Here is a 21,558-nt window from a genome sequence, read left to right on the forward strand (position 1 = left end):
CAGGGCAGAGCCTACATGGGGAAACTGAGGCACGGGTGAGCCCAGCCAGAGCCAAACTGGGGTCTCTGCCGCCTCCCAGCAGCAATGGCAATTGTGCCCAGCCTGGGCACATGATGGAGCCCCCCCCGCCCCCAGCTTTGCCCACAAGGACCATGCCAGCTGTGCCAGGAGGATTTATTTAAGTTAACAAGACCATAGGAAGCGCCAGGCAGCACCACTGCTGGGGTAGGGGACCATGGTGGTCCCCGGCCCTGGTCACCAGCCCCATGTGCCCCGTGGCAGGCAGGTGTCAGGGGGCGGGAGGTCGTTGTGCCCATCGAGGCCATGAGTGTGTGTGAGTGCCAGGCAGGAGGTGGCAGCGCCGGGCTGGACCCGCCGGGCACAGTCCTCACCGGCCCAGCCGTGGTAGCAGTGGCAGCGGAAAGAGGCCAGCGGGCTGGCACCAGGGCCAAGGTGCAGGAGGCTGCTCAGGTCGTGGGGCTGCCAACGCACGCAGCGCCCGTGCCCGTGGCACTGCACGTAGCTGCACTCCCGGGCTGCTGCCGTCACGTTGGCGACGTAGGGACCCAGGGTGGACACGAGGTAGTGGCGCAGGCTGGCACAGCTCTCCTGCGGGGGAAGCACCAGTGAGAACCTGCCCCAGCACTGGAGTCCCTCCGGCCACCCCTCCCTGGCAGGCACAGGGGATATGGCTGTGCTGTAGTCCCATGCCCACACCCCCTCCTGCTGCCCACCACACGCCGGCTCCAGTGCCCCGATGCAGCGAGGCGCCATACTCACAGCCGAGCGGGCGTACGACATGTCTCCCCAGAGCACGAGTCCGGCTGCACCCAGCGCTGCGCTCTCCCCGATGGTGTGCACCAGGTCAGCCTGCCAGGGAGAGAGACGTGACTGGGCTGGGGGGCACGGGATGCGTCCTGGCGCCCAGCAGGACCCCTGGCATGCCCACCGCCCCGGCCCCGTGGCACTTACCGGCTCCAGGAATCGGGGTGAGCGGCGGAAGGAGAGGCGGGAGTAGGCGACCACGGGCAGGAGGCCGTGGGCCCCAAAGGCAGCCACGCGCAGGGCCTCGCGCAGCCGGTGGTGCACGTAGCGGCGGCGCAGGGCGGGCGGCAGCGCCGGTGGCAGGTAGATGCTGGGGTAGAGGGCGGCTGAGGCGGCCCAGAGCCAGCCCAGCCGGTTGTTGCGCTGCACCTCTGCTGGCTGGCACCGCCCGGTGTAGTTGGCCTCTTTGGCCCAGTTGCCGTTGAGGCAGTCGGGGAAACGGTAGAAACCCCAGAGCCCCCCTGGGCGCAGGGTCCGGCCCAGCAGAAGCGTCTCCTCCATCAGAGCCTGCGCCGCCTGCTCAAACTCCCGCCGGGCCAGCCGGAGCTGCTGCCGCGCTGGCAGGTGGCCACGCCGGTCCCACACCCACTGTTCCGAGGCTGCCCGGTAGATCCGCTTGGCCCCCCAGTTTTGGGCCCAGAGGGGCCTCCACTCCTCCCAGTCCACCACGGCCAGGCCGCGGAAAGCGGGGCGCAGGAGGAGGCGGATGTCCCTGGCTGCCCTGGCGAGGTGGGCGCCAAGGGGGACCTGCTGGGGGATGCCCCCGTTGTGGGGGATGCCCTGCCGTGACAGGTAGGGGTACAGCCCAAACTTGTTCTTGTAGAAGATGGTGATGTTCTGGCCGGCAAAGTGGCCATCCTTGTTCTCCACGATGCCGTAGTCGCCGAGGGGCAGCCCCACACCGAAGCGGCGCTGGCAGCGGCCGGTGGGGACGTTCCACACCACGGCGAAGGGCTGGTCGCCCACCAGGGGCTCCGGTGCCGGGCTCTCCCCGCCAGCTGTGCCCAGTGCCAGGCAGGCCCACAGCACCAGCACCGGCACCATCCTGTGTCGCCGGCTGCCCGCGGGGCCGGCACCCTGCAGGGAAAGGAGAGCGGCGGGGGTGAGGCGGCAGGGCGCAGCGGGCACCTCGGCCATGCTGGTGCTGCTGCTCTGGTGTGCGGTGGGCTGGGATCAGCCACGGGGGCCGGGCTGCCCCACAGGCACGTGCTGCCCACCCCAAAATCCCATGGGACTGAGCAAAGTTGGAGGTTTCAGACACCTGCCTCACCGCCGCCTGCGGGCACCTCTGCCTGCTGCACCCCGGTGCCCAGAGCCCCTGCCTGCGCTACCGCAGCCATGGCACGGCTCTGGTGCGGCACTGCAAGCCGCCAACCCTGGTGCCTCAGTTTCCCCGCCGGCTCCTAGCACTGCCCGTAGTGGGGGCATCGTGACACCCTCTTCCCCATTTTGACACCGGGCCGAGCCAGGCCGGGTGCCCTGCTGAGGGGCTGAGCCCCCCAAGAGGCGTGGTGGAGCCAAAGGGGCGGCTCTGTCCCCCCCAGCCCGGGCAGGGCCGGAGGGGGCTGGGTGCCCCTGCCTGGTGCCAGCCAGCTGCCGGGGGTGAGGGGATTAGGCAGGGGATGGGCTCGGGGGCCGCATGACGCAGCAAGGACGGCGTTAATCCCCCGGCGCGGGGCCCGGACGCTCTCCCTGACCTTCCTGCTCCTGCTACGGTGCCTCCAGACCTCGCTGCCGTTGGCTGCCTCGGCGGGGGCCTGGCCGCCTGCCCTCCTCATGGTGCGAGGCAGGGGACCCTGCAGCCCGTGCCGCCCTGCCCTACTCCCCCCAGTGCCCCTGCAGCCATCACGTGCCTCAGTTTCCCCAGGCTGCTCAGCACGGAGAGCGGCAGCCACGCTGGCAGACACAGCGCAGCATCAGCCCCAGCTGCCCCACAGCGAGTCCCCCGGGTGGAGACACTGGTGGGACCAGTCCCAACCCCAGAGCCTGGGGGGGCCCGACTCCCTACCACGCTGGTGGTCCCAGGGCTCCGGCCAGGCGAGCCAGGGGCCGGGCAGGAGCAGAGCCAGTGTGCCCAGACAGGGCAGGGTGTGGGGACCACCTCACCCTGGCAATGGGGCCGGGGCAAAGCAGGGAGGCTGGGGGAGCTGGTGCCAGCCCCGAAGAACGGCAGGCAGTCAGGCAGCGCCGGGGCAGGCACCCCCTGCCCACACTCGCTTTTAATCACCGGCCTGGGGCCCTGGCCCCTCAGATGTCCTTCTTCATCCAGAAGATGGGCAGCCCTTTGGCATCGCGGTGGGGAGTCTCCAGGAGGCTCTGCCCGCTGCTCTCGGCCAGGACTCCCCTTGCCCAGACCACGGTTGGCGGGGGGGGCGGCGGGGGGGCGGTGGGGGGCGGGAGGGGAGGCGAGGGGGCAGAGGGCAGCCTTGGCCTGGTGGCGGGGGGGAGGGCAGCGCCAGGAGGGGCGGAGAAGAGCCGCAGCACCTCGGCGGGTATGGCGGGGCTGAGGAAGGCCACGCTCTGCACCGGCTCGCCCAGGACGAAGCCCAGGTGGGCGTAGAAATGCTGCTTGTCGTGGGTGGTGAGGTGCAGGCAGCGGAAGCCCCGGGCCCGGGCCCACCGCTCGGTGGCCTCCATCAGCTGCCGCCCATAGCCCTGACCCCGCAGCGCCCGGGCCACCACCACGCTCTCCACGAAGAGGTCGCGGGGCCGGCCGGCCACACGTGAGAGCCGGACGTGGCCCACGAGCTGGCAGGGACTCTCCCGGGCGGCGGGGGCCTCGGTGGGGCCCCGGCTCCGCAGCAGCAGCAGGCAGGCGGGGAAGGCGTCTGAGGAACGCTGGAGCGTGTGGAGCCGCGACGCCCGGCTCTTCCCCCACTCCTCGCCCAGCAGCTTGGCGCAGGCCTCCAGCAGCTCCGGCCTCTGGTGCAGGGGGACCAGGCTGAGCTCCTCCGACACAGAGCCCATTCTTCTCACTGATGGGAGACCAAGCAGGCCACAGCTCAGAGGCGGCAGGGGACAGACCACATGTGTGTCCCCCAGCCCGGCCCCAGTGCGGGTGTGGGTTCCAGCAGCACGGCTGGATGGGTTCGTGGGGGTTAGCGGCGGGTCTGAGGTTGAATGACAGCACCGTGGCAGGGAAGTGGCGTGTGGTGCAAGCTCCAGGCGCCCGTGCCATGAGACCCGTGGGCAGGTCTGGCACCGCCAAGCCAGCGGAGAGGCAGGGGCAGGAGGCACAGGGCTGGCCTTGACCCCTCTCCAGCCCTGCCGCCAGCTCCTGCCACCTGGGCACCTGCCTGAGACTGGCCAGCTCATCACACACGTGTCCCTGGCCGGCGACAGAGGGCTGCAGCGCCACGGAGCTGAGCAGGCCCCAGCCATGCCGTGCCGGTGCGGGGGCTCGGAACCCCCGGGGGCCTGGAACCCCCTACCACAACTGGTGAGCGGTGGGGACCCCTTTCCCTGCTTGGCGGCTGTTCCCCTTGAGAAGGAGAAGCCGCAGGCAGCGGACGGAAGGAACCGCCACGCTGGCTTGTCATCTGAGGTTGAGCAAACTGCCCTGCTTCCCCCTCTGGGGGGTGGGGAGGGCCCAGCCCTGCCCCCCGCACCCTCAGGGTGCCCCCCAAAGTCACCCCCCCAGCTCCAAGACCCCTGACTCCCAGCCCAGCCCACACTCCCCCCTTCAGAGGCCCGGCAGCACCCCAAGACCCTACCAGCACCCCCAGGTGGGTGATGTTTTTCCTTCTGTCTCCCCAGCAAACCCACGCTGGGACCCTGCCAGTGCCCCTCGCCGCTCGGGGGGGCCCAGAGTGCTGGAGGAAGCCCCCCCCACACCTGCCCTCTTCTGCCTGTGGTGCCCTGCCAAGCTTTGCCCGCCCCACTGCCCAGCTCCCCCTCATGCCTGCCCCTCTCCAGCCCCCGCCCAGGGGTGCAGGGCTGCTCACCCTGCCTGTGGTCACCCTGCCCATGCTCACCCTGCCTGCACTCACGCTGCTCGCCTCTCACCCTGCCCGCCACTCATCCTGTCCGTGTCCACCCTGCCTGCACTCACCCTACCCGTGCTCACCCTGCCCGCCTCTCACCCTGCCTGCACTCGCCCTGCCCACCTCTCACCCTGCCTGCACTCACCCTGCCCGCCTCTCACCCTGCCCGCTGCTCCCACCGCTCACCCTGCTCACACTCACCCTGCCTGCAGCTGCCGTTTCCCGCGCCCTCGGTGCCTGCGCGGCAGAGCGGCAGGAAGCAGACCAGGCTCACGGCCAACCACAGCGCCTGGTTCTGCTTCCCTGGCGTGAATGACGCGTCTGTCCAGGGCCCCACACAGCCCTCCCCTGGCACCCAAGGCAGGCTGCACCCCTGCACCGGGCACCCACCCTGCACTGCACCCCCTCACAGGGCACCCCACCCTGCCTGCACCCCCCATCATTCCAAACCACACCGCACCCACACACGGTGCACAAACCTGACGGCACCACCCAGCCACCACCCACTGCCCCCGCCCCATGGCTGCACCTCCCAAACACATGGCTCCCACCCCATCACTGACCCCATCATTGACCCCATCACTGACCCATCACGGACCCCATCATTGACCCTATCACTGACCCCATCATTGACCCATCATTGACCCCATCACTGACCCCATCACTGAACCATCATTGACCCATCATTGACCCCATCACTGACCCCATCACTGAACCATCATTGACCCATCATTGAACCCATCACTGACCCATCATTGACCCCATCACTGACCCCATCATTGACCTCATCACTGACCCATCATTGACCCCATCACTGACCCCATCATTGACCTCATCATTGACCCCATCATTGACCCATCATTGACCCTATCACTGACCCCATCATTGACCCCATCACTGACCCCATCATTGACCTCATCATTGACCCCATCATTGACCCATCATTGACCCCATCACTGACCCCATCATTGACCCCATCACTGACCCCATCATTGACCTCATCATTGACCCCATCATTGACCTCATCATTGACCCCATCATTGACCCATCATTGACCCCATCACTGACCCCATCATTGACCCCATCACTGACCCCATCATTGACCTCATCATTGACCCCATCATTGACCCATCATTGACCCCATCACTGACCCCATCATTGACCCCATCACTGACCCCATCATTGACCTCATCATTGACCCCATCACTGACCCATCATTGACTCCATCACTGACCCCATAATTCACCTCATCACTGACCCATCATTGACCCCATCACCGACCCCATCACTGAACCATCATTGATCCATCATTGACCTCATCACTGACCCATCATTGACCCATCATTGACCTCATCACTGACCCCATCATTAACCCATCATTGACCCCATACTGACCCCATCACTGACCCATCATTGACCCATCACTGACCCATCACCAGACCCTTCTCCCTCTCCCCGTTTCTCCCTCTTTCTCCCCCGGCCCCGTCCCGCCCGTACCTATCTGTCGGCCCCGCCGCCGCCGCCGCCGCCACTTCCGCCGTCGAGCGTTCACTTCCGCCGCCGCTACATCTCGGCGCCCGAACCGCGCCCCCTGGCGGCCGGAGGCCGCGTCCCCGCTCCCCACCACTTGTGCGCATGCGCGTTGCGGCGGGCGCCGTGAGCCCCGCTCCCCGGTGCCGGTCCCGCCCCGCTGCGGCGGAGAGCCGAGCGCGTCCCGCCGCCATGGCCTGCCCCGCTGCCCGCCGCTGCCCCCGGGCCGCTCGGCCCCTCCCGCTCCTCCCCGCACACCGACCCCTCTGTGCCCGCCCCACCGCCCTCGGGGCGCCGCCGCCCCCCCGGGCCCGGGCCCGGGTCCGGGCCCGGGCCCCCGCTCCCCCTCGCACGGCCCAGCAGGCCCGGGCTGGGCCCAGCTGGGCCGTGAGCCCCGGGGAGGGGAGCGGGGGGAACTCCCCCCGCCCTGGTGCCAGCCAAGGGCTGGTGGAACCCTCCGGGCGCTGTGGCAACCGTAACCGGGGGACCCAGCCTACCCCAACAGCCGCGGGGCTGTGCGGCTGCGGCTGCGGCTGAGCGCGCCGGGGGGCGTCCGGCGGCGCTGGGTGCCCACCAGCCTCCGAGCGAGGGGAGCCCCGCGGGCCTCGTCCTGGGCCTCGTGTGCAGGAGGGAAGAGCCTCGAGGTGCCCGAGGGGCCGGGGGCTGCGCCCCGGCTCAGCCCGGCCACAGGTGGGGGTGGCACCGGGCCCAGGAGCGAGGGGACAGGGGACAGAGGGGTCCCTGCGACAAGAGGGGTGCTCCCGGTGCAGATGAACCCCAGTCCCATAGCGGGAGGAGGAGGAAGAGGGAGTCAGTCCCGTCCCCCCGGGGCAAGGATGGGTCCTGGGGAGGGGGGGCTTGGGGGGGTGACACTGGGGCACTTTGTGACACCCTGTGTCACCCAGCCCTGCTCCCAGAGTGTCTGGGAGGACACTGTCGGGACAGGGTGGGAGCGAGGAGCCCCCTGAGCATGGCCCCCTCTGTCCCACCGCTGCTGGCAGGGCAGCCCCGAGGGGCACGGCGTCCCCTCACCCCTTTCCTCCCTCCCTCCCTCCCACAGGATGGCGGGGAGACCCCCCGGCCTCCTCAGGCGGGCCTGGGAGGAGGACGGAGCTGCCCTGGCTCCCAGCTCCAGGCCGAAGCCCAATGAGATGTGCAAGGTCCAGCCGCTGCGGGCGGGTGAGTGTGTGGGTGCTGCGGGCAGGGGGCTGCCCACACCGCCCACCCTGCCCTGCCCTGTCCCAGGCTCGCATCCCCCAGCCAGGCTGGCATCGGGGCTCCCACGGCACGGCGGCCAGGGAGCCAGCCCAGTCACGGCATCCCAGGACAGGAACCCTCCCTGCCCGCCGGTGCCAGCACATCCCTCACCCAGGCATTCTGGGGCCCCCTCCCCATGCTGCCCTCCAGCATCACGCCCTCACCCCTGGGGTGCACAGGGGCTGCCAGTGTCCCAGCCTTGAGCTAGGGCTGGTGACATCCCCGGGAGCTGGGCAGAGGGCTCGAGTTTTCCCCCCTGCCTGCTCCCCAGCCCTGTCTGCTCTCTCACGGCCAGATCTGTGCCTCTCCGCCTTGGCTCTGTCCAGGGAGGAAGAGAATACCCTGGACATCATCCGAACCTTCCTCAGGAGAAGATCAAAGGTATCCATGGCCACTTCTACAAGGCTGTGCTCATGTCTCCTGGCCGGTTTTTCTGCCCCCGTCCCGTGCTCACAAGGTGCCAAGGGCTGTGCTGGGCCCCCCCAGGTGTCTCTCCCCCCTGACACTGTCTGTCCATCTGTCCCTCCCTTGGCTGGCAGCAAGAGACCGAGAAGCTGAGGTTTCTGGCCTCTATCTGCACTGTCTGCAGCACCACCAGCGTGGACTCCACCATGTGGGACATGCTTTACTTCTGCCAGCTGGAGGTGGTGGAGGCCATCGAGGTGAGGGGACAGCCAGTCAGGCTGAGGCAGAGGCAGCGGGCAGTGGCACAGCCCTGAGGGCAGGAGAGGGCTTGGCCGGGCAGGGGGGTGCGGATGAGCACAGCTCCGGGTCTCCATCCTTGGAGATGCTCCAAAGCCATCTGGGTGGCCCAGCTGGGGCCAGGGCTTGGACCCAACAGCATTTGCAGGTCTCTCGGCCAGCCTGTGGCTCTGTGATGGGCACAGCCCTTCCCGCCATGGGGCTTAGGACCGCTGGGTGCTGGGTGGGGAGGGAGTGCCGGGATGGGGGCACCTGGGCTCTGCCAGCCCCACAGGCTCTTGCTAGGCAAGGGAGACTGCCCTGTCCCAATCCATCCTACCCTGCTGTGCTCCACAGGTGCTGCTGCAAGAGGAGCCCACTGACCACCTGGGCACTGCGCTGCGGCAGCAAGCCATGCTGGCCATCACCTCCATGAGGTACCTGCCCCAGCCCCCAGCTTGGCCTCCCCGGTGCCAGGTGGCCCCGACAGCACCGGTCCCAGGTGGGGGGCATCCCCAGTCCTGGGTCTGAGAGGGAGGCAGACAGCAGGGCAGGAGGTGCCACGGGGTTTTCCCCCCGAAGGCGAATGTCAGTGTCATGGGGGGTTGAGATGTCCCCTGTGGCGTGGGGATCAGCCCAGGTCTCCAACCCCGGGATCTGCCTCCTCCTTGCTGTGTCCAAAGAGCACCTCTCTGTCCCCACAGCAGAGCGGGGCTGCTTCTGCAGGAGAAGAGCAGCAGCCTCCTCCACACCTGCTTCTGCAGCATCTTCCACCTGCCTCCGCAGGAGGACACCCAGGGCCCCAAGGCTTCCCTCTACTCCAAGGTATGCCACAGGGTGAACCACGGGGAGCTCCCACACCCCGAGGCCCCTTCCTGGGCACCGCAGGGCCATGGCCATCCCCCCCAGGCTTCCAGGGCTGCCCCCAAGACTCTGTCCCCCTCGCAGACCCTGGCTGCAATGGACAGCATGCTGCAGGTGCTGGTACGCAGCGCTGGCACCCTCGGCATCCTGGAGCTGCAGAACATCTTGCAGGTCTGACTTTGGCACAGGGTCCCCACGGGCAGGGACCCCCGGCTTGAGTGGTGCCCCCCCCAGTGCCTGGTGCAAGGGGGGGGCAGGGAATGTCCCTCCTTCCCCGCTGTGTGTGTCCCCCCCCTGCCCCTTGCCTCCTGTCTGCTGCCAGAGCCCCTTCTCCTCCTGCCCCCCCCCCCTTGCAGCCTTGCCCACTGCCTGTCCTGCCCAACACTCCTTCCCAGATGGACCCCCCTGTTTGGCAAGGGGAGCCCAGCCTTGGGGCTTTCTCCCTCCGGCTTCATCACGGGCCATAATCCAGAGCCCCCACTGCAGGTCCCCAGGGAGGTGGTCACCCTGAAGCCTTGGGGTCCTTGGGTGGGGGGCGGAGGGACTTTTCTGGGGGGAGAGTGAGTGGAAGGCAGCAGAGGCAGCAGCAGTGGTGGGATGCAGCAACATGCCTGGCCGCAGCAGGTTGCTGTGAGGGGCAAGAAGGACACGTGCCCCATCCTAGGCACTGCCCCAGAGCAAGCCTGGCCGTGCCATGCTGTGCCATGCCACCTCCCTGGCACATCAGCAGCTTTTCTCCTCCCAGCTCCTGCTGCCCTTCACCAGTTCCCAGCCGGCAGTGGTGCAGGAGAGGGCCATGGCACGGATTGCCAGGCTGGCCAACTTCATCACCACCTACCCCCTGCTGCAGGTACCGAGCTCCCGGTCTGGGCAGCCCCAGTCCCCCACCCCTGTGCCCCTGAGCCCCGGCACGTCCCGGGGAAGCTGGGCACCCAGTAAGCAGGAGGTCGGGAGCAGGTGCCTTTGCCCTGCCCCTGTCCTGTCCATGCTGTCTCCCAGGGCAGGGCAGGGCTGCCCTGGGCACAGGCAGGAACCTGGGTCCAGCAGCCCTGCCCTGCTCTGGGCTCCTGCCTGGCTGCTCTGGGAGCAGCTGGGGCTCACCTTGTGCCCGGGCTCACCTTGTGCCTGCGCTGCCTCTTCCCCAGGTCTGCCCCTGCTTTGCACAAACCACAGTCCTCAGACATCAGTGCTCCAAGACGTATCAGTTTGTGATGCTGGGGAGGCTGGTGGGGCACCTCACCCTGTGCTGCACCTGCAAGGACAAGGGGACCCGCCACGAGGCTGCAGAAGCTCTCCATCACCTGCACACCTTCATCCTGCAGCAGAGAAGTAAGAGAAGCCATGTCAGGTCCCCCCAGGCATGGGCAGCCAGGGGCCACTCTCCTTGGCGAGAGAAAGCCTGATCCAACCTGCCTGCCTGCAGCCTGAAAAGCCATTTCCCCTCGCCCCCGCTTGCAATAGCCCTGAACCCTCCCTAGGTGTCTGCTCCCCAGACCTGTCTGGGTGCCCTCTTTCTTTGCCAGCAACTTTTCAGCCCAACACTCTCAGACTGCACCTCCCGCTCTGCACCCTCTCTCTGAGCACCCCGGTTTTGCTCCTCCCCAGGAAGGTGGCCCTGGCTGCATGACACAGGGCAGCTGCAGCACCAGGAGGGCTGGCAAGCGAGGCAGCCCTGGCAGCTTTCACAAAATAGCCGCGCCAGCAGAATCTTCTTGGTAAGAAGTGCCTTTGGCTCCTGGCCGGGAGGGTCAGCGTGAGTGGAGGGACACCTGATGCATGGGGATGACAGGGGCTTGTGCTGTTCCTGCGGAGGGGCTAGGCAAAGGCCCCCAGCAAGCTCCAGTTCCCTGCAGGACCCTGACCACCACCATCGATCTCCTCCCCAGCGCAGCCTGGCTCTGTGTCCGGCTCTCACTGCACAGCTGAGATGCTCTGGGTGACGGTCTAGGTGACAAATCCCTCCTCTTCTTCATGCTGCAGATGTTCATGAAATACCTCCAGCCCTCTGACCAGGCAGACATCATCCTCATGGCCATCAAGAGCTTGAGAGCCCCAAGCGCCTACAGCATCAGCTTTGCCGCCCACATGGTGGATGTCCTTGTGGCGGACCCTGCCTTCCAGCCGGGGCAGGTGAGTAGCCTGCGGGTGGCACGGCCGATGCTCCAGCCCACCGAGGGACCGTTCCTCTCCCAGCTCCGCGCCTGGCCGGCGCTAACGCCGTCTCAAGCTGGCATACCGCAATGGGAACGGAAGCAGCTCCTAGTGGGAGCTAGGGAACCAGCTGTGCTTGCCCTCCTGACATCCCCGCTCCCACTCGTGTCTCCCCTCCAGGTGCTGAACATCGTGTGGGCCATCTACAGAAACCTGCCCTCTGTCAGGGCGGTGATAGCCCTCAACAGCCTGGACAGGGCCCTGCTGGTGCTGATGGAAAAACATCCCAGCGAGGTGGTGGCCAGCCTGCTGCAGTGCTCCCCGACATGCACCCAGTATGGGGCCCACCAGCCTTTGAGGCTCCTCTCACACTGGGAGAGGGGCCCCAAGACCCTGCCAGGGGACTTCAGCCTGGCCATCCTCGGGGGTGTCCCTGCTGACAGAGCCCTGGGTCCCCGCAGTGTTGCCATGGCCATGTGGAAGGTGATGCTGTCCGAGCCCCAGATTGCAGAGAAGGTGGTGCGGGAGCTGCTCAGCATGCTGATGAACCAGTCGCTGCGCAAGACCTCCACCAAGGACAACCCACGCATCCTCTCCCTGGCTGTGAGTTGCTGGATGAGGCCTCGCTGACCTCTGGGGCTGCTCTCAGCTGTCCGGGGCCCCCACTCCCCTTCCCTGCCCATGCCAAGTCTTGACCTCCCCAGGGGCGCGGGGACATCTCGGTGTCTGGGTGTCTTCTGCAGGCAGCCAGGACGATAAGCGAGATCCTCCTGCAGCCCGCTTGCCTGCGGGAGGTGGAGGCAATTTTCCCCCAGCTTTTCCTGGCGCTGCTTTTCCAAGTGTCGTTCACCACGGAGCTGACGTTGCAGGAGGTGCATGTCTTCTGGAGGGAGCATCAACAGGATCTGCTCACTCCCATCAGGTGCTCCATCCCTGTCCTCTCATCCCTGCTAGCCACCCGGAGACAAGCTGGGGGTCCCGGTGGGAGCTGAGCATTTCTTCTTGTGCAGGTCTGCGGTGCAGTCTGTGAGAGTGCTGCTCTGCAGCATGGGCTTTGAGAGCCAGGTGCTGGCCATCGAGGCGCAGGGTGGCTGGGACGCCCTGCTCAGCACCCAGACCCACCTCATGGGAGTGCGCATTGTGGCCAGGTGAGAGCCCCTTCTCCCCGCTCCTCAGAGACCGGGCACCCCATACCACCCCCTCCCTTGGCTCTGATGGCAGGGGGGGTCCCCGTTGCTCGGAGAAAGTGCTGCAGACTGGTGATGTCCAGACTGGTGCAAACCCCAAAGAGATGTGCCTGCCCAGCTCAGTCCTGATGGTGCCTCCTTCCCTGCCAGGGAGATGATGAAGACCCCAAGGCCCCTGCGCTCCACCATCTTCTGCCATCTGGCAGAGCTCCTCAGTGTGGAGGACCCCACCTGGGAGATGATCGCCATGGCCTTCCTCATTGAGGTGAGCCTGATGGCACCACTCCAAGCTCCCTCTGATACTCGGCTCTCCCATGCCCACCGCTGTGGGGGGAGCTGGGGCGGCGGGTGGGCTCCGGCTGGTACCGTGGAGGAGCAGGCGAGCAACCAGTGCAGTGTGGTGTGGGGCACGGGGACTCTCCGCAATCCCTGTTGCCTCCGTCGGGGCTTTGTCCTGCCCTGGCGTCCTTCCCCTGGGCTGATGGTTGGAGCCAGCACGGCATCTCGCCAGCTCCTTCTGCATGTGTTTCAGATGGTGGGCTGCACCGACCTCAATGAAGAGCTGGACCGTGCTCTGGAAATCTTCTCCATGTATCTGCAGAGCCAGTGCCTGGGGATGCCCAGCCTGGTGCTCAGGGGTATCCTCAGGCTCACCGAGAGGCCCGACACGGTGAGGAAGGGGCAGCTGGAACAGCCGGGACAGCAGCCCAGGGTGGAGCAGCGGGCAGTGGGTAACACGGCGGCTCGGGCTTTTCTGGGCTTCGGGAGCTGTGCTGGCTGCTGCCAGCTCTCCTGCCTCCCCAGCCCTCTGCCCCATGGCTGTGCTGTGCAAGCAGAGAGGCAGCAATGCCAAAGGGAAGGGGCTCCCACTGCCAGCACCTGGCAGGGCTGCTGGCGGCAGAGCGACCAGCCTGAGTGTGGGGTCTGCAGAGCCTGGCTGTGGGGTGCTGAGCCCCGAGGTGAAATGCAGTGGCCGCAGCAGGGGCTGCTGGCAGCTTGGGCAGCTTTCCAGGCAGTGTCGGTTGCCCACCAGCCTGCCCAGGGGGCCTGGTGGAGAAGGGGGCAGCTGAGGGGCTGGCAAGGAGCCAGTGCTTTCTGTCCTCCCCCTCTGCACCCTGCTCTTCCCATGCCATGCCAGTGAGCCCTGTCGGCCAGGACCTTGCCCTCATAACCCACGCTGCCTGCCGAGAAGCCAACGGGGAGGCCAATGTTCCTAGAGAGGGTTTTCACCCCTGTGATCAGTCGCTGCTTTACAAAAAGGAGGTGGCATGTCTCACACAGGCAAGGAAAACCCTCGTCCTGCTGCCATACGTCATGGAGCGGCTGCAGGGTGCTGACAGTGATGCCAGTGCGGCAGCGCTGCCCGTGCTTGGCAACATGCTCCGGCTGCTGGAGGGGAAGACGCCCAGCCTCACCGCCCTGGCGCTGGCTGACAAGCTCCAGCCGCTCTTCAACGATGTAAGGCTGGGGGAGAGCCCCGTGCCCCCCTCACCGGGCACCTCCATTCGCGCCTCCCACCACAGCCCCTGTGCTCTGCAGGTGGATGCTTTGCCCCGCAGCCCCCAGACCCCATCGCTGTCCTCAGCGGCTCCATGCTGTGTCCCAGACCCCCCGCATGGACTCACCCCCGCTCGGCCTCCCTGCGGCGGGAGTGCCGGTGGCGGCAGGATGGTGGCAAGCGTGCTGAGCCCCACCGATGCGCACCCTGCCCTGGGCAGCATCCCCCAGCCCTCCCCAGGGTCTCCCTCTCTGGCCCCCAGACCTGGGGACCCCAGTCCCCCAGGCAGACCTGCATGCTGCAGCTCGCTCCCTTTTGGAGCAGGGCTGTTTGCAGCTGTTTTGGGGACATCCATCCCCACGTCAGCCCCTTGCTTGCCATGGGCTTGGGGCTGAGATCCTCCTCCCTTCCTCCCCCAGGAGTCGGACACTGTGCGGGAGCTCTCTATCCGTCTCTTCCAAAATGTGATGGGGCTCGTGGTGGGTGCCGAAAAGAAGAAGATGAAGAAGGAGGTGTGGGACAGCCTGCTGCCGCTGCTCTTTCACCTGCATGACCAGAACAAGAGTGTGGCCAAGGTAGGATTCCCAGCCTGACCGGTCCTTTGGGCAGGGCAATGCTGACACTGGACCCTTCAAATGTGTGTCACTGTGAGGTCGAGCTTGCTGAGTCCCTAGGACCCAGCAGAGCCCACCTCCCTGCCCACTGCTGCCTTTCTCCTCCTGCTTCCCGGATGGATGGGGAGGTGGGTCCCTTCCCACCCAGCTCCCTCCGCACAGCCCCCGGCATGGGTCCCTGCAACCCCAGAGACTGGGCTACAGCTCCGCAGCAGCCTGGGGCCTCCAAGGCCAAAATGTTGAAGCCCCAACAGGCTTTCAAGCCAGAGAGGGAGGCTGCCCTTACCTTCCCCTGGGGTGCTGAACCTGGTGGCAGCATCAGTCCCCAGCTGGTGTGTCTTCCCTGCATGGGCAGGGACAGGCTCTGAGCCCTGCCAAGAGGCGGGACACAGGGTCCTGTCAGCCCAGCAGTGGTGGTGACATCTCTGCTGCTTGCCAGGCCTCCCAGGAAGCCCTCCACAGCGCTGGCCGGTTCCTGAAGTGGGAGCAGCTGGCGCAGCTGGCCGAGACCGCGCAGGCATGGAGGATCAGCGAGTGTCTGGTTAGCACAGCCCCAACACCCCTGGGATCCACCCTGGGTGAACCCTGCCCCATGGCCAGCGGGGAGGACGAGGGGCTGTGCCCCCGTGGCGGCATGCATCCTCCCAGAGCAGGCTCTGCTCCAGGCTGTCCTCGCCCCTGGAGTCCCAAAGGGGACCCTGCCAGCAGGATGGCACCCCAGCATCCCCGGAGAGCCCTCTGCTCCTTCTGAACCCTGATGCCACACTGCATGGAGCTGGGAATGTCCTGCTGGGGGGAAGGAGGCTGGCCCTGGGCAGGGGGACGGCCCGACTGGGGGGCAGCTCTGTGCCAACCCTGCACCCTTCTCTCTCCAGCTGGCCAGGAACAGGAGCAGGGCCAAGGACTACCTGCGCCAGAGCCAGCCCTACCTGCAGAGCCCACAGGAGCCCCTGCGGCGGGAGGCTGTCAGGTTCATCGGTGAGCCACGAGCCCCGTGGTCCCTCCCTCTCCCAGGGTCCCTGTGGCCCAGTGCAGGACCTGTGGGGTACCCCTTCACCCCCTCCCACCACTGCCTGCACAGGTGGGGCTGGCAGGGGGCTCATCCATCCCTTCCCCGACGCTGCACCCCGGGGTCAGCCCTCCCTGGGGAGCTGTGCGGCCAGGCAGGCTGGGTGGCGGGGTCCCCGATGGGCAGCGGGGTCCCCGACAGGCAGCAGGGTCCCTGACATGCTGCATCGCCCCAGGGCTCATCGGACGGCAGGTGAATGAGCACGAGAAGATGGAGTACGTCAGAGAGGGTGAGTGAGGGCAGTGGGGAGGAGGAAGGACCCCGGCACGGAGCTCCCCCCCCAGGCAAGGGGGGCTCTGCTCCCTGGGCGCCTATGGGGAGGGGGGTGTTCCTGACCAGCAGCCTCCAGCCGAGCCACCTGCCCCTCAGCTCCCTCCTGGCCCTGGGAATCACGGGGTGCAATGTGCCCTGTCTGGAGGGGACACAGGGCTGTCACCTCATCTCTGCTGCTTTGTCCCCACAGTCCTTCAAGGTGCAAGGAAAGATGCCAGCCCCCTGGTCTCCTCCCTGGCAACTCAGATGGTCCTCATCCTCAGACGAGGAAGGCTGAAGTCAAGGTTTAACCTACAAAGGCTGAGCTTACAGCTGTCGAGGGCATGGACGAGGTGGCGCTCGGCCCCCAGCGAGCACTCTGCTTGGGCAGAGACGACGCAGCAGCCCCAGCCTGAGGACGCTCTGCAGGCTGGGGTATCTCCTCTTCCCGAAGTCTAACAGGAAAGAACAGACCAAAGCCCCAGGGGAGCCGGCATCCTCCAGAGAGCAGCAGGACAGCCGCTCTTTCCAGTGGTCCAGGGCAACACCTGCCCACATGCTTCAGCTTTGCCACAAAGCACCAGCTGCTCAGCTGGGCTGCGAAACAGAGGGAAGGAAAAGCCCAAGCCAGAGCCGAAGACGAAGTCGAAGCTGAAGCCTTTCCTCCCCTCTCCAGGGCCACACTGGGGTAAATCACTTTTTCTGCCTCCCACTGTCCGAGGAGCCTGCGCTGCCTCAGGCTGACGTGGCCGAGCCCGGGAGCTACAAAGCCACCGATGCTCTGGCTCCAGCAGCATCGTCCCCTCCACGTCCCCAGCAGGAAGGGCAGCTCTGCCTCCTGCCCGCACCACTCGTCTCTGCTGGCCCTGCAACCGCTCCCACGCGGGGATATCAGAAGTCACAAGAGAAATGGTAAGAGGTCACTCCGTGGAACCAAGCCCTCTGTGGAGCAATCTCCAAATTGCCTTTGAGCAATCTCCAAAAGGGAGACCACCCACCAGCAGTCAGCAGCCCTTCCAGGATGCTCTGGACACGCGTGGCGACACCCTTTGGCTGCTTATCCCTGGGGAAGTGAGCCTGTCGCCTTACGGAGACCAGCCGAAGGGTGTTCCCGCTGTCCGGCCGCACCGCACCAGGTGCCAAGGAGAAAAGAGACTGAATGTGCAAAATGAAGCTTCAGCACAAAATCAGGTTTTAGCTCTTTAGAGCATCACCAGGACAGGCCCGCCTGCACCCACCCCTCCCAGACAGACAGCCACTACCCCCGGCACAGCCAAGGATGGGGCCCTGGGACCCCCCAAAGGACATGGGATGGGGCCAGAGGCCATACCCCGCGGCGGGGGCTGGCCGAGGGTCCCTGAGGGGCAGAACGAGCGGATGGGGATTCGGGAAGCAGCCACCCGTGCACCGTCACCGTCGCCGCCACGCTGTCTCGGTGAGTGGGGGACGCCTGCTGTGATGCCCGTGGGGCCGGGCACGAGGGGTCGTGGGGGGTAGCGCTGGCCTCCCCCCGGCCCCGCGGCGAGCGGGCTGCCCCCTCCCGCCTGCCGCCGCGCCGGGGCCCTGGGGCTCTGCCAACCGGGCGGGGCCCCCGGGGGGGGGCCTGGGTGTGCGGGTCCCCGGCAGGGGGTGGCCGGTCCCTGGGGCAGGGCGGGGAGGGGGGGTCAGCGGGGACCCCCTGCTACCCCCAAGCCGCCGGCGGGCCGCACTCCCGGGGCAAGGACGGAGCGCAGGCGGTGGAGCCCCACCGACGGGGCGGGGACAGCACGAGGGGGCGGGGCATGGCACCGAGGGGGCGGGGAGAGGGCGGGACTCAGCACTGAGGGGCGGGGACGCCGCGGAGTGAATGGCGTCACTATCCGAGTGACAGCGCGGCCCGCCGCTAGGAGCGCGCTTCCGGGGAGGAGGAGGCGGGGCCGCAGGGGCGGTGGGAGGCGGGGCCCGGCCGCCTGCAGCCAATAGGCGCCGGCGGGGGCGGGGCGTGGCCGCCCGCCGCCGGCGGGGCGGGCACCACGTGCGGCGGCAGCATGGCGGCGGCGGCGGCGGCGGGCGGCCGGAGGGCCAAGGCTCCGCGCGGGGCGGCGGGACGGCGGCGGCCGCGGGCGGCGGTGAGGGCCGGGCCGGGGGCGGAGGGAGGGGGGCGACGAGGGACTGCCCCGTCGGGGTGGATCACCGTCCCGTGGATCACCTCGATTCGTCCCGCAGGTCCCGGGCGCCGAGGGGAGGCCGCGGGCGGCGGCCGGCCGGCCCGTCGACGAGGAGGTGTCCAGCGACTCCGAGCCGGAGAGGTAAGGGCTGCGCCGGGGGGGGGGGGGGTGTGGTACCGGTACCGGTGGGGGTGCCGGTGGCGGTGCTCACGCGTGCCCCCGCAGCCCGTCATTGGGGCGGCGGCGGCGGCGGGAGGCGGCGGAGGAGGAGGTGGAGGAGACGCCGCAGGAGAAGAAGCTGCGCCTGGCCAAGCTGTACCTGGAGCAGCTCCGCCAGCACGGTGAGTCCCGCCCGGCCCCCGGTGCCGGTGCCCCGGCGGGGCAGAGGCGGGCAGCCCCCGGTGTTGAGCCCGGCCCTCACGCCCCGTGTCCGCCGCAGAGGAGGAGCGGGCGGCGGCAGAGGAGGAGGAGAGCCAGCCGGCGGATCTCATCGGCGACCGGCTGAAGGAGGACGTGGTGAGCAGGGCGGTGGGCGCGTCCCCTTGGTCCCGGTGGCAGCGGTGGGCTCTGCCCCCCTCCCGCGGGGCCGGGGCTGCCTCCGCTGAGCCTCCCACTTCTTCCCCAGCTCGAGCAGAAGGGCCGGCTGCAGCGCCTGGTCGCCAAAGATGTAAGTGCCCAGCGCTGGGGGTGCCGGGAGGCTGCCGGGCTGTAAGTGCCGGTTTTGGGGGACACTTGGGCACGGTCACGGCCGGCACCCCAAGTTGCCGTGCCGGCTACGGGACCAGGGCCCTTCTCCCGCCCGGGGTGCCGGCTGCTGGCACCCTGGAGAAGGGAGGGTGCCGTGCTCAGGTACTCCCATGCCTGGGGAAGGGCCCGGGGTGGCCCAGCTCACATCCCATTCTCCCTGCAGGTGCAGCCCCCCGATCCAGCCAGCATCCGCGTGCTGCGGGGGCACCAGCTGCCCGTCACCTGCCTGGTCATCTCTCCGGATGACAGGTTCATCTTTTCCGCTTCCAAGGACGGCTCCCTCATCAAATGCAAGTGTTCCCTTGGGGCCGCGACTGGCTGTTCCCCCAGCCTGAACCCTGCGGGGACCCTGCAGCAGCAGGACCGCAGGTGCCTGCAGAGGTGGCCTGGCCCCAGCCCCTCCGGGGATGTGCACGTGCATCATTTTGGTGTCTGGGAGAGGGCTCGTTTGCACTTTCCAGAGTGGTGGGAGTCTCCCAGGGGGTGACGGTGATGCCTTTCCCGTAGGGGAGGTGGAGAGCGGGAAGAGGCTGTGCGTGGTGCCCGGGGGGAAGAAGGGCACTGAGGAGCAGCACATGGGGCACGCGTCCCACGTCCTCTGCATGGCCATCTCGTCGGATGGCAAGTACCTGGTACGGGAGAAGGGGCTGGCGCTGCCACGTGGGGTGGAGAGGTGGTGGTGGGGAGTGTGTCTCCTCCCGGCGTCCTGGGGAGCAGTATCTCATGCCCAGGTGTACTTTGCTGGGTTAAAGCAGCCCCTACGTCCACTGGGGTCAAGAACGGGTCTCTGGGACTCCCCACAGCACATGGGGTGGAAGCAGAGGCTGGGGTGGGCCGTGGGTCCCCGAGGGGCACGTCTTAGGTATCCCCTGTGTTCTGCCAGGCTACGGGAGACAGGAACAAGCTGATCATGATCTGGGACGCAGACACCTGCAAGCGCCTGCACATCTTCACTGGGCACCGTGACGCCGTCTCGGTGAGTCAGGGGTATCGGCCATGATGCCTGCAGGGCCAGGCAGCACCGTCCTCCCCGGTGCCCCTCGCCGCTGCCCCTGTGTCCATCCATCCGTCCGTCCGCAGGGCCTGTCCTTCCGGAAGGGCACGCACCAGCTGTACAGTGCCTCCCATGACCGCTGCGTTAAGGTCTGGAATGTGGCAGAGAACGCATACGTGGAGACCCTGTAAGACTGGGGGGACACCCCACTGACCCTCCCTCACCTGGGAGAGGCAACGTGGCGGAGGGCTGTGCCCGCCGCAGCTCTTTGCCGTCTCCCTCTCCAGGTTTGGGCACCAGGACGTCATCATGGGGCTGGACAGCCTGAGCCGGGAGTGCTGTGTGACGGCGGGGGGACGGGACGGCACCGTGCGGCTCTGGAAGATCCCCGAAGAGTCACAGCTGGTGTTTTACGGGCACCAGTAGGTCTGGGGCGGGACAATGGGCTGTGGGCAGGTGGGTCTGGCTGGGGCAACGGTGGGAGGGTGCCAAGCATCACCAGGAGCCTGCTGGCACTTTGGGGACGCTGATGCCCCGGTGCGCCCTTGTCTCCTAAGTAGGATCCCAAAGCACGTTCATAACTGATGGTAGTTGCCTGTTCTCTTCATAGGGGCTCCATCGACTGTATCCAGCTCATCAACGAGGAGCACATGGTGTCGGGCGCTGATGACGGGTGAGCACGGGGCCAGGACGGTGCCCGGGGTGGGCAGGCGTTGCCCCCCTCAGCCCCCTCATCCCTCCCCTCCCTGGCAGGTCCGTAGCCCTGTGGGGGCTGACAAAGAAGAAGCCGCTGGCGCTGGCCCGGCAGGCGCACGGCATGCAGGACGCCCAGGGCCTGCAGCAGCCGTACTGGATCTCGGCGGTGGCCGCTCTGCGCAACAGTGACCTCCTCGCTACAGGTGTGTGGCAGCCGCTTTGGAGCAGGGGTTTGGGGGTGCAGGGGCGGCCATCCCGCTCCCTTCCCTGGGTCGGGGTGTATGGCAGTCTCCTCTCTCTGCCCCAGGCTCCCACAGCGCCAGCGTGAAGCTCTGGAAGTGCGGTGAGGGATTTCGGAAGCTGGAGCCCCTCTGGGACATCCCCGTGGTACGGATGGGGAGGTTGGGGAAGCTGGAGCTGGGCTGGGGAGGGTCTCTCGGTGGGGGCTCCCCTCCCTGGACGGCTGGAGGAGGCTGTGGGAGCCCCTCACCTTGCCCTGTCCCCTCCAGGTGGGTTTTGTCAACAGCCTCAAGTTCTCGGCAGCTGGTGACTTCCTGGTGGCTGGCCTCGGGCAGGAGCACCGGTACCGTCCCCGCTCCCCAGCCCTACCTGGGGGCACAGCCCCACCTCCTCCGGGGCTGGACGGAGGGTGACCCCTGTCTCTTGTCTACAGGCTCGGCCGGTGGTGGAGAGTCAAAGAAGCCAAAAACAGCATCTGCATCATCCCCCTGAAGCGGAGGGCCACAGCCCCCAGCCCTGAAGCCCCTGACTGCTCCTAGCCACCTGGTCCTGGAGCCGCTGGAGCTGGGTCATTAAACCCTGGTCCCTGGAGCTGCTGCACCCCACAGCCTTCATGCAGCCACCCTCCTGGGGCCAGCAGGACGTGAGTGGGGGATGGCGCATGGCCCCCTGACTTTGCTGGCCCCATATCAAGACATGGCTCTGCCCTCTGCGAGGGTCTGCCCCCTTCCCTCAGGTTCGGCTGGACCTGAGCTCTGGAGGAGTCCATTTTTAAAAACAAAACCACTTTATTTACATAAATTACAAAAAAAAAACAACCCAC

The 21,558-nt window shown here is 67.2% G+C and overlaps 4 protein-coding genes across 7 annotated transcripts; 2 read left to right on the forward strand and 2 right to left on the reverse strand.

Annotated features, from left to right (window-relative positions):
* Nucleotides 1-157: 157 nt before the first annotated feature.
* Nucleotides 158-1,962, reverse strand: HYAL3 (hyaluronidase 3). Of its 2 annotated transcripts, none has more exons than XM_072876508.1 (3): nt 973-1,962; nt 781-870; nt 158-609 (listed from the first exon to the last, which is right to left on the reverse strand). In XM_072876508.1, exons 1-3 carry the CDS (start codon nt 1,960-1,962, stop codon nt 256-258), a joined length of 1,434 nt encoding a protein of 477 aa, XP_072732609.1. In that variant the 3' UTR covers nt 158-255. The 2 variants fall into 2 exon arrangements, with proteins under 2 accessions (XP_072732609.1, XP_072732610.1); XM_072876509.1 differs by having other exon boundaries at nt 411-609; nt 781-896.
* On the reverse strand, nt 1,770-6,334 carry NAA80 (N-alpha-acetyltransferase 80, NatH catalytic subunit). 2 transcript variants are annotated; one of them, XM_072876514.1, is made up of 2 exons: nt 3,053-4,432; nt 1,770-1,902 (listed from the first exon to the last, which is right to left on the reverse strand). In XM_072876514.1, the coding sequence occupies exon 1, from the start codon at nt 4,204-4,206 to the stop codon at nt 3,073-3,075; it is 1,134 nt and encodes a 377-aa protein (XP_072732615.1). In that variant the 5' UTR covers nt 4,207-4,432; the 3' UTR covers nt 1,770-1,902; nt 3,053-3,072. The 2 variants fall into 2 exon arrangements, with proteins under 2 accessions (XP_072732615.1, XP_072732616.1); XM_072876515.1 differs by lacking the exon at nt 1,770-1,902 and adding an exon at nt 6,306-6,334 and having other exon boundaries at nt 3,072-3,800.
* A 1,065-nt stretch (nt 6,335-7,399) lies between these two features.
* On the forward strand, nt 7,400-17,170 carry LOC140658245 (maestro heat-like repeat-containing protein family member 7). Its single transcript, XM_072876416.1, has 22 exons — nt 7,400-7,517; nt 7,891-7,976; nt 8,135-8,257; nt 8,634-8,713; nt 8,981-9,101; nt 9,225-9,311; nt 9,886-9,990; nt 10,286-10,469; nt 10,746-10,855; nt 11,121-11,270; nt 11,472-11,626; nt 11,753-11,894; nt 12,035-12,213; nt 12,302-12,439; nt 12,629-12,743; nt 13,011-13,148; nt 13,760-13,936; nt 14,396-14,551; nt 15,030-15,131; nt 15,466-15,568; nt 15,835-15,888; nt 16,123-17,170. The coding sequence occupies exons 1-22, from the start codon at nt 7,400-7,402 to the stop codon at nt 16,368-16,370; spliced, it is 2,871 nt and encodes a 956-aa protein (XP_072732517.1). The 3' UTR covers nt 16,371-17,170.
* A 5-nt stretch (nt 17,171-17,175) lies between these two features.
* RRP9 (ribosomal RNA processing 9, U3 small nucleolar RNA binding protein) lies at nt 17,176-21,557 on the forward strand. 2 transcript variants are annotated; one of them, XM_072876209.1, is made up of 15 exons: nt 17,176-17,346; nt 18,117-18,199; nt 18,284-18,399; nt 18,498-18,574; nt 18,684-18,725; nt 18,969-19,095; nt 19,313-19,437; nt 19,689-19,781; nt 19,886-19,986; nt 20,087-20,221; nt 20,410-20,472; nt 20,553-20,698; nt 20,803-20,882; nt 21,005-21,078; nt 21,169-21,557. In XM_072876209.1, the coding sequence occupies exons 1-15, from the start codon at nt 17,191-17,193 to the stop codon at nt 21,272-21,274; spliced, it is 1,524 nt and encodes a 507-aa protein (XP_072732310.1). In that variant the 5' UTR covers nt 17,176-17,190; the 3' UTR covers nt 21,275-21,557. The 2 variants fall into 2 exon arrangements, with proteins under 2 accessions (XP_072732310.1, XP_072732311.1); XM_072876210.1 differs by lacking the exon at nt 17,176-17,346 and adding an exon at nt 17,913-18,019.
* The last annotated feature ends 1 nt before the right edge of the window (nt 21,558 follows it).

The sequence above is a fragment of the Ciconia boyciana genome, chromosome 11 (genome assembly GCF_034638445.1).
Source record: "Ciconia boyciana chromosome 11, ASM3463844v1, whole genome shotgun sequence".
In the NCBI taxonomy this organism is placed as follows: domain Eukaryota; kingdom Metazoa; phylum Chordata; class Aves; order Ciconiiformes; family Ciconiidae; genus Ciconia; species Ciconia boyciana.

Excerpts from the sequence above, each read along its gene's own strand:
- HYAL3 (XM_072876508.1), bottom strand. The coding sequence starts at position 1,962 with ATGGCCGAGGTGCCCGCTGCGCCCTGCCGCCTCACCCCCGCCGCTCTC. Across the intron at positions 871-972 it reads CACCCCGATTCCTGGAGCCG|GCTGACCTGGTGCACACCAT; the intron begins GTAAGTGCCACG and ends TCTCCCTGGCAG. Across the intron at positions 610-780 it reads TGTCGTACGCCCGCTCGGCT|GAGAGCTGTGCCAGCCTGCG; the intron begins GTGAGTATGGCG and ends CTTCCCCCGCAG.
- NAA80 (XM_072876514.1), bottom strand. The coding sequence starts at position 4,206 with ATGGCTGGGGCCTGCTCAGCTCCGTGGCGCTGCAGCCCTCTGTCGCCG.
- LOC140658245 (XM_072876416.1), top strand. The coding sequence starts at position 7,400 with ATGGCGGGGAGACCCCCCGGCCTCCTCAGGCGGGCCTGGGAGGAGGAC. Across the intron at positions 9,991-10,285 it reads CCACCTACCCCCTGCTGCAG|GTCTGCCCCTGCTTTGCACA; the intron begins GTACCGAGCTCC and ends CCTCTTCCCCAG. Across the intron at positions 11,895-12,034 it reads CACGCATCCTCTCCCTGGCT|GCAGCCAGGACGATAAGCGA; the intron begins GTGAGTTGCTGG and ends TGTCTTCTGCAG.
- RRP9 (XM_072876209.1), top strand. The coding sequence starts at position 17,191 with ATGGGGCCCTGGGACCCCCCAAAGGACATGGGATGGGGCCAGAGGCCA. Across the intron at positions 19,438-19,688 it reads CGTCGGATGGCAAGTACCTG|GCTACGGGAGACAGGAACAA; the intron begins GTACGGGAGAAG and ends GTGTTCTGCCAG. Across the intron at positions 20,699-20,802 it reads CAGTGACCTCCTCGCTACAG|GCTCCCACAGCGCCAGCGTG; the intron begins GTGTGTGGCAGC and ends TCTCTGCCCCAG.